General features: G+C 41.4%; 1 protein-coding gene across 1 annotated transcript in view; it reads right to left on the reverse strand.

The window, feature by feature from the left end:
- frem3 (Fras1 related extracellular matrix 3) overlaps positions 1–5873 on the reverse strand; it is a 30359-nt gene extending 24486 nt beyond the window's left edge. The window contains exons 1-2 of the mRNA XM_056371978.1: positions 821–5873; positions 103–192 (exon numbers count right to left, since the gene is read on the reverse strand). Of these exons, the coding sequence (XP_056227953.1) occupies positions 103–192; positions 821–5849 (5119 nt within the window). The 5' untranslated portion in view covers positions 5850–5873. The remainder of the gene's footprint in view (positions 1–102; positions 193–820) is intronic.
- Positions 5874–10560: the final 4687 nt, after the last annotated feature.

Raw genomic sequence — 10560 nt, forward strand, 5'->3', positions numbered from 1 at the left:
ACAGATAAAGTCTGTGGAAAGCCTTCGGGCAAATGATTCCTTGGTAATGGGCCCCAGTTTGGTGTCAGTGCACAGAAGTATGAAATTTGAAAGGGTTCTTACCATTGTCTTCAACTGTGAAGTAGAAGATATCACTTGTGGCGTTGCTCCCATCCAACAGCACATAACAGATCTTCATGTCATTGATATCAGCTGTTGGTATGACAAATATAGAGAGATTGAGTGGTAGCTGAAAACCTTTGGTAAGATAACTGTGACGACTAAGCCACTTTAACAAGGTTTTAGTTACAGCCCTTAAGCTGCAAAGAAATATGGGCCACAGAGGACATTTGATACAAAGCATTCAGGATTGTTTTAGGCAAAGTCTAAAAGTTTTATCAGTTAGTAAAATCCTATTACAAATATCCTAACCTATCCTGCAGTTAATGATGATGATGATTATTATTACTATTAGTTGCAGCCATATTAGTGTCACTAATATAAGTATTTTTAGTATAATTATATAATAAATAAATTCATTATATATGCATGGCATCTTAATGCAGTATCTTAACTTTTTTATTATATACATCCACAACTAATCATTATTCGTCACACATTTCTTATCTTTGATACCAATAAGAAAGGTCTTATTTTGTTCATCAATAATTCATAATTTTCTATTATGGCAGAAAAAACTCACTTCGTGTCAGTGTTGCATGATAATGATCCTTAAGACGATATTATTATATGATATTATCATCTAATAAAGCTGATATGATTAATACAGCTTAAATGTTCAAAACCCTGTTAAAAGATTAATACTGTGATATAAGCTTACCTTGTGAGAAGGTTTTGATGCTGTCATTGCCCAGGGCAGTGTTCATGATGAAACCATGTAGAGGAGCCTCAGCCACGATGTATTTCAGGGCCTTCTGGGGACTGTCACGATCCTCTGATCGAAGGGCCTTGCTGGTGATCACAAAGCCCAGGTGGCCTGTTTGGAGGACCTTCAGTGAGGGTGCAGCTTTATTGACCACAATCTGGGGCACACCATTGTCCACTGTGTTGATGTGAATGGTCATCATCTGGGGTTTGCGTGTCTCATACAAAGTGTCAGGAAAGACATAAAAATCTGTATGTGTGCCATCAGTGACAGTGAAGGAGAAGCTGTCTTCATTGGTCTCAGTGCCATCGTGCTTATAGCTGATAAGGTTCTCATTCAGGTCCTGCTTGGTAAAGGTTGAGATTGGTTGGGTATTGTTGAAAAGCAGCTGTCCGTGCACTGGTACCTGGGTGACTATGAAGCGCAACAGGTTGTCTGGGGTGTCTGAATCCTCAGCTGTCAATTCAAACGGTGTGATGAGCTTGGTTTCTCCCTCTTCCACAACCAGCCTGTTTATAGTCAGGACAGGCTTCTTATTATCTACATCAGTGATGGACACTCTGAAGGTTCGGAAGACAGGATTGTAACCATCTGTTACTTCGAACTCAAAGCTGTCCATTTTCATCTCATCATCAGAAGTGTGGATGTAGTAGATCTTGTTGCCAGCAAGCTGCAGTTGCGTGAAGGTGGAAATGGGAACATCTGGGTGGTCAGTGCTCTCTAAGTGGCCTTTGCTAGGTGCTCTTGTGATGCTAAAGATGAGGTATTCATCAGGACTGTTGATATCAGTGGTGCTGAGGAGGTCAGTGGTGAGAGTGACTTTCCCTCCTTCCTTGAGAGTCACACCTTTGTTGATAACATCTGGGAAGACCATGTCAATGCTTCCGATGTTGATGTAAAAGTAACGGTCAATAAGGGGATTGATACCATCTGTTACATCAAATTTCAGCAGGTCACGGATTCCCTCCTGGCCTGTGTGTACATATTGAATGAGCTGTTTGTCTATTTCGTCCTGTGTGAAGTTCATCCCCAGGGTGATGTTACCTAAAACGTCACCAAACTTGCTGATTCGCTGGAGGTACCCTTGGCCAGGGCCATAGCGCACAACATACGTTAGGTCTTTGTCTTCAGAGTCAAGATCTGTGGCCTGTAAAATCCTATTGCTGATGACTTTTGTCTCTCCAATCTCCACATCAAGGCCATCGTTTATAGCCATCCTTGGTGTCTCATCATCAACAGGAATAACCATGATAAGAACTGTTTTTTCAACTTTATGTTTTCCATCTGAGAGTCTGACTTCAAAGCTATCTTCTTTGGTCTCGGAGTCATCGTGTTCATAGACAATGTTGGATGTCTCTTTGATTTGTTCCAAGTTGAATTTATCCACAGGAATGGTGCCAGTGCTGAGCTGCTGAACTATTGTACCATGCTTGGGGTTTTTGATAATCTCAAAGTGCAGCTCATCCCCAGGGATGTCAGCATCAGCTGCATTCAGAATTGGTGTATCAATTACCAGACTCATGCCCTCCATTACCACAAACTCACGAATAAAAATTTCAGGCTTCTCATCATTGGCTGGTATGATGACTATAGGGAAGAAGTGGCGTTCGGAGAAGTTAATACCATCTGAACAACGGAAGGTGTAACGATCTTCCAATGGTTCAACACCTTTGTGGATGCTTTGGACATAGTGGATATGACCGAGGGCAATATCTTTAATGCTAAAGGCAGTTATGGCTGTCCCTGCCCTGGATTTCTCAGAACCTGTGGCTGGGGAGATGTTTTCCACATAACCAGATGTTGGTTGGACAATGATGGTGCATAGGATATCGTCATTGTCTGTGTCAATATCTTCAGCTTGAATGTGGTCCAGAGTTATGACATTTTTCTCCCCTTCCACGACAACAAACTGCTCTCCAACACTTACAATAGGTGGAATGCTGTCAACAGGAAGGATGGTGACGTGGACTGTCACACCCTGGACATTATTGCCACCAACGACCCACTGATCTGACAAATCAGATAGAGTTAGGTTAAAGGAGTCATGTTTTCTGACCGGTCCAATTTCGCCAGATGTATGAGCATACACGACCACCCCGTTAATTATGTCCTCCTGGGTAAATCTCTCAGCGGGAGCACCGTTAACCAGGATTTCACCCAGCCTGGGAGGTTCTTCTACAATAAAAGTGAGCATGAGGTCATCTGTGTCTTCATCATGGCCCTGAATGACGTTGCTTGTAATCTCTGTTGCTCCATTCTCCAGTACATCGATGGATGCTCCGAGCAGACCAGCTGGGAGCATAATTGTGGGGGTTTCATCATCGACGGGCTCAATGGTGATTTTGATGGTGATTGGTATGTCATGGTAACCATCACTGACGTCAAGCTTGATAACATCACTGAGGGATTCTTCTCCACCATGTATGTAACTTAAGCGGCCATTTGCGATGTCCTCAAGCACAAACGTTTCACCATTTGACATGTCGATACCCAAGTACTGCAAATGCCCATACCGAGGAATCTGGGTCACAGTAAAGATTATATTTTCATCATCTGTATCTGTGTCAGTGGCATGTAGCTCCATCCTAGTAATGATGTATGTACTTCTTTCCATAACAGTGAAACCTGTGTTGGTAATAAGTGGGGGCTTGTTGTCAACTGGCTGTAGGAAAATGGTGAATAGTCCATCTGCTGTGTTACCAGCTGTGTCTTCCACAATGAATGTGAACTGAGCCACTTTTGGAGTGATGCCCAGCTCCTGGTCTGGAGGCTTGTAAGCTACTTTGTGGTGATTAACCTGGGCCTGTGTGAACTCTATAATTACAGTGTCAGGGCTGTCAGTCAGTACAATTTCACCTAAGGGGGCTGGATTGTTCTCATCTGTGTCAGTTGGGGACTTAGTGATGGTATACTTGAGGTCCCTGTCATCTGAATCTAAATCACTATAACACAAGAATTTCTTCTTGAAACTTGTCAGCTCATACTCCTGGACTGTCATGTGAAGGGTGGTGCCTGGACAAAGCTCTGGGGGAAGGTCATCAACAGGGAGGATTTTGATAGTGAACATGTGCTCACCTGATTGATTAGGTGGGTCATTATCATCTTGAACACGAAACACAAACTGATCAATGACAGTGGTAGTGCTATGGGGTCCGATGTGATGATAGAAAAGCTTTCCATCGAGAATATCCTGCTGAAACCACTCAGTCACCACCTGCTCAAACATCTCATCTGTCTCACTGAACTTCCAGAGAGATGGGTCAGATGGAAGCTCAACTTGCCTTAGTAGTAGCTCCCCAACAGTGGAGTAGGGTGCCTCTAAGATAAACTTTATGGTGGAGTCTTCTGAATCGATATCTGTTGCACTCAGGATGAAAGGAGAGATCTGCATGACTTCATTCTTGAAAAGCACCAGACCAGTGTTAGCATTGATAATAGGGGGCTCGTCATCAGTGGGAGCAATAGTGATAGGGAACAAAAACTCCACTTCATTACTGCCATCACTCATTCTAAAAATAATGTTGTCGCTATAAGTATCGCTGCCATCATGCTGGTACACCACAATGCCGGCATCTAGATCGGCAGGTGTAAAGAATTTCCTGCGAGCTCCGAGCACGGTCAGGTCTCCATGCTTTAAGCCATCGACAACAGTGATTCTGACATCTTCTAGGTTATCCTCATCACTAATCTCTAAATTCTGGGAGCTGGAGAGTGCTCGGGATTGTCCTTCAAACAATAGCTGCCCTGTATTTTTGGTTGCTACAGGAGCCATGGTATTCATAGGCTTCACCACAATCATAAAAGCAAATGTATCGGACACAGCACCATCAGTGTCTACGATTTCAAACTCTAGCTGGAAAATCCTCTCTACTTCTGAGTCCTCTGAGGGTGGTTTATAGGCTATTTTAAGATCTTTGATGTCTCTCTGATAGAAGGAGGTGATGGGCAGGTTCTGATCGTCTGTACTGATGATATAACCCTGCTGAGGGCTCAGAGGTGAAGTAATGTTGAAGATTAAATCATCTGGGTCAGATTCAACATCTTCAGCAGCCAGCATGTCGCTTGTAATAGCCGTCATCACAAACTGATCAACCTCCATCATCATCATGGCTACAAAGCTGGGTTTAGGAGCAGTATTCTCTGAACCCTCTCTGATTCTAACCATCATTTGGAAATGCTCTTGCATTATAGTGTTGCCTTCATTATCTTGCAGCTCCACCATCATTGGAATATAGTCTCTGTTTGGTGAGTTTGTTTTAGCAGTGTGCTTGTAGCGAATACCCTGTTTCACAAACTCATCACAGTCAATCATTTGGCCATTGGTGGGGTTATTTAAAAGAGTGCCATACCTGGGAAGACCTCCAGCGCCGACCAGAGTGGTGATCTTACACTGTGTGACACCGTCCTCAAAGGAAAACTCCAGAGCTTTTTTGTCAATAGGGGTACTGTCACCATTGAGCTTTTCTACATTAAGAGGCATATTCCTGGTGAGGATCTCAAGCTGCTGGAAAACCACCTCCACCTCCAGCATGAAAGGGATAATAACTGTGTCCGTTTGGGAGTCGTAACGAAGCTGCAGCTTCACACGATCCTTGCTGGGGCTCCGAGATCCAAAATGAGTGTATTTCACTTCATCCAGTCCAAATGAGCAGGGGAACTTTTTAGGGCTCAGCATCCCAGGTTTCTGGGCCAATGGGTCATTGTCCAAAACTGTGATGTGGCAGCGGTCACCGGGCTGCACCTCTGTTACCAGGTCATTCACAGGGTCCAGATACACAGACCTCCCAAAGGGCACTCTGATCCCATTGTTAGCAATGATGATGTTGTCTTCATTAGGTCCAGATCTGTGGTGATAGAGGTGAGCTGGGTCAAATGGCTCTGCATCTACTGAGGCAAGAGAAAAGCTGAGAGAAAACGTCACAAGCAGGCATCTCAAATATGCCCACTTTTTACAAAGCTGGCAACTTTGCAGACAACCGGCCATGTCCACTGCTAGTTGCCTTGCAATTTCTTTTACAAGTCAGCAGTAGCAGACAGATTACTCTCCCAAGTTGGGAAAAAGCATCAAAGAAGAAACTTCTTTCTGATGGTTTGGGCCTTGGAGTCTGTCCCCTCTGTCTCTCTCTGTTTCTGTGTGGTCACACAGACACACAAGTGTGGTGAATGCTGCAGGGCTCTGCAGGTAATAATGAAACAGTAGACAGTGACAGGCGCAGGCTCCTCCTTCTGTCAGCACAGGGAGGGAGCTTCCTGCCCCCATAGCTAATTTAAGAAAGACCATTGGACAAGACTGTGAAAGTGCTACCCCAGCCAACACCCACCCTTCTCCCCTTGGTTCAAAGAAAATAAATTGGGGAGTAAAAGTCTGTGCAAAAACTTATTTAACCTAATTTAGTGAAATCTGTGCTAAGTAAATAGAGTAAATAGATATGCTTTAGTGGTCTTCATATTATTTATAAAATGAATTTAGAAGTATGACAACTGATCATTCCTTGATCTTTTCAAGATTTAATTTAGAAAATTACTGTGTAAATTAACTTAAAGCGTTTTTGAGTGCATGGGCCCTCTAATAGGTAAATATATGAATAAAGATATGTTTGACCCTGCTGTGCATTCAAGTCGAATGAATTAAGCAATTACCAACAATTCTTCTGGATAATATCAAATGCTTCGATGGAGATGGAGGGTTCTTCAAGGGTGGGAACTATGTGAATGAAAAAGACAGCCCTTATTACAGTTCCATCAGTCTCCCTGTCAAGGTCAAAGCTGGCAACTCGGCACTCCTTTACTAACCCAGTGTGTAACTCTTACAGTTATCAGTTAAAAAATGAAATGTAGAAATGTACTATGATCATGATAGATATCTTCAATTTGTGGTATTAGAGAGAATCTAGATTAAATATATTTTATTAAATACTCTTACCTAGACCTAGGAGTTACTAACAATTAACAAAAAAATTAAAGATGATTATTGTTATCAGCAAAATAAGACAATACACATGAAAGAGCTTTTGTGCTGTGTTCACGAGTCAGGCTGCCTGAGGTCGTGTGAGAGGGACACCTCGGCACCGGAGTGGCAATTAGTCACACACTGAGGGACAATAACCTGGCATCAGCTGGCAGGACAGGTGTATGGACACTGTTTGGTCTCTCACAAGCAGAGAAAAAACAACACAGGCAAAAATTCTGCTCAAGTGCCCATGTCAAGTGAGTGCTCTTTAAGTTGTAGTTGCTGAGCTCATATTAGTTGCTGGCTAGGATTTAAAACATGTGCTATCAACCACTGAAATCCCCTTTCAGTTGTGTCAGTGTGCAATTCAAGATATTTAATGCAGGATGCTGTGCTTTTTTTTCATAAGCTAATATAGAAAATTTAAAATGTAGTTATAACAACACATCAAGTTTTATCTTGTAAGAATAAAATACTTTGATACTGACAAAGCGCAGCATGGAGACATCAAGCCGTCATACTGGATGCAGTGAGAATGTGAGAATGTGTACTCAGTATGGTGCACAAGGTCATGTTAAGATAAAAATACCTAGTAGCCTTTTATGGGTCATCTTTTGAGTTGGGCCTGACACTCGATGAAGCGATCTGTGCGCATTGCTCAAACATTTTCACAGTTGTTTCTCCTGCAGAGCTTGAAATTTCTGACATTTTTACATTTTACTGCCAACGATGTAATGATGGTATATTGCTACATATAAGGACAAATCTTATCAAGTTGAGCGCGGTTTTAAAAAAGTGCCTATGATCAATGAATCTCTCTCTAAACTTGAGTTATTATTCTGAAAGAGTTCCTCTCTTTACTGGACATGATAATGCTTTTAGGACAACACTATGAACCTCTCAGCAACCTTTCCCTAAGTGTGGGCCAAATAGCAGACATGCCATTTGCATCCAGGCATTCTGTATCACACTTTTCATTACATCCTCTAAATAAATCTTGCCCTCCTCACTTGACCAGCCAAGAATAAAAAGGGGGCACACACCACAGGGTGTAACTATAGAAACAAACACAGCAGTCTTTTTATACTTTGTTATTCTTGGATTTCACTCACATTCCTCCCATGGTGAAGAAGTGTCCTGCAAAATATCAAGACAAAAATTTATCATTTGTGTTTGGACACAAATTCTTTTAAACCATAGAAAATTCTGATATCATTTCCCGGGCCATGAAAGATGAGAAATGAAACTGCTTCTCCAGCACTACTGCATAAGTTAGTGGAAAACAGCTTCTAAATGTGTCTGTTCTTGAGCTGCAGTCATGACATTCATTAATCCGTTAGCTTGCCTTTGTCCAGATTAGACATTAAAGACATGACATGACTTAGCTTCTAAAAGGTAAACAGAGAGAGACGCTGGGTTGAGGCCAGCCCTGCTGCCCAGGATCAAGTCTTCACCAGGGGGCAGCTCATGATGACAGGAGGCACTAATGGCCTCATGATAGATGGAAAACAAAGCACAAGTAGATCCCATACCTGTATCCTTAACAGCCACCCTGAGAGAAGATGGGATTTGCCTTCTTTCCTCTCCGTGCAGTTGTTCCATATGTCTGTGTGCAGAGCCAAATCTCCTTCATTGTTGTAAAGCTCTGGCAAAACACGTTTTCCTTAAATAACACAGAATGCAGAGTTCTTAGGTAAACACCTGTGTTTTTGTTGTCTTTTTTTAATCACACACTTGTCATAATGTGTCGTGGTGGACTGCCATGAAATTTTATACCAATATTCATGGTTAGCAGTAGAGAATGATAAAGCACTATCACGAGAGGGAGTAATGTTGTACTGCCTTCGGTACGAGGCCGCACCGAATCACAGCCTGATATTCAGTACAACAGCACGACCTCGATTGTGATACTGCGTTTATACAACAAAAGCAGCGAGCGCCATATTAGTTAAATAGGAAAACAACAGATTGTGATTTGTTTGTTTATTTCATAATTTATTCAGCAACGCCAACCCAAACAGTTCCGCAACTGGACTGGTACTGGACTTCTGAGCGACAATATAAACATTTTCCTGACCTGCACAGTGCACACTAGCTTGCTACTTTGTCTACACGTTACCTCAGGTGTATGCTGAACTATCCAGGCTTCTTCCCTTCATCCTCTTCTGACGACCAGACACCATTTAATTTAAATGTTATTTCTGGAAATATTTTCATCTTTGCAAAGTTTGTCACAATGTAAGATAGATAACGACCGTTGATGTAACGCTGATTAGTGGTTGATAGAACACCTGTGAAGCGGAGTGATACATGTAGTTAAAAGTCCCAGTGCTGTTGTACTTTATATCAGCTCGCATGGAATACCTCTCGTCCAATCAAATTACTTGGTCGGAACTAACTGTTGTATAAATCCTAATGACGTTGCTGATTCACTGACTAAGATGCAGAATATTTTAGATTTAAATTATATCACATATATGATGATTTGTTAACTTTGTTGATCTTAAAGCGGATGTAACAGATTTTCTTTTTAAACACTGTCTATCAAACAACAATGCAAAAACAATTTCACAATATGAATGGGGTCGTTCTTATCGATGAACCTACAGAGAATTATCAGTCTGAGTCTGTATCTTGCGGAGCTTTATAGTAAGTTTCAGGTCATTGTTTAGCTGCAACTCTACCGTTTTTGTTCATTGTCATATGCTCCTTCGGCCACTACAGGAAGATGTATCCAGAGAAAACGCTCTAAAAACCCACTGTACTGTACCGTCTCACCACCGAACAGCCGACGGACACTGTTAGCCGCTAGCTAGCTGGTGAATATGATGTATATTATATATAATAATGCAGCATTTACAGCTAAAGAGCTACGTATTTTCCTCAGGAATTAGTAAAAACCAAAAAGATAAAGTAAAATTGAAGTGAATATTAGACTTACATTCACCGGTTATGTTCACAACTGGTTTCTACTGTCCCTAAGTTGCCGAAAGATATCGTTTTTGTAGGTTTATCCTCCTCGAGCACCATCAACACTTTTCTTTTAGATCTGGTTTGTACCCATCAGCCAAAATACAGCTATTTTGTGTTAAGTAGTGAATGTAAGCGTGCTAACATGTTAAACTAAGAGGGTGACATGGAAAATATCACACCTGTTAAACATCAGCATGATTGTCATTGTGAGCATGTTAGCATGCTAACTTTAGCATTAATCTCGAAGCATCAGTATGTTTAAGTACAGGAGCTGCTAGCATAAATGAAGATTCTTGGTCTCATTTTTCTTTTGGCTGGGACCACAAAATTGAAATGCAGCACAAAACCAAACCAACCAAGAACCATGGAAACAATCAGTTATTAAAGTCACAACAGTTTTTTCAGGCAGATTCTGTACAAATACTGTATCTGTCATGATTTTTTTTTTTTTAAATATGATGAACTTGTGATGTAATGAAGGACCACAGTCTATATACTAAGAGTATAGGTCTAAAATTAACACAAAAAGAAAATTGAATATAAAATGTATTATTTTAATTGAGACAATATAGTTGATTTAGTGGTGTCAAAAATAGGCCAGGAAATAATAGACTTAAATCATTATAACATTCCACAGCGTAGCCCGCTGACAGAAGTGTTAATGGATGTTTTCCCTCTACAGAAGTTTTAGTTTTAGTGATCATTCTTCACATTCTGAGCGTGTCCTTAACATTTATCACTCGAGAACATCTCAACCATTCATGCAGCTGAT

The sequence above is a fragment of the Seriola aureovittata genome, chromosome 3 (assembly GCF_021018895.1).
Source record: "Seriola aureovittata isolate HTS-2021-v1 ecotype China chromosome 3, ASM2101889v1, whole genome shotgun sequence".
In the NCBI taxonomy this organism is placed as follows: Eukaryota; Metazoa; Chordata; class Actinopteri; order Carangiformes; family Carangidae; genus Seriola; species Seriola aureovittata.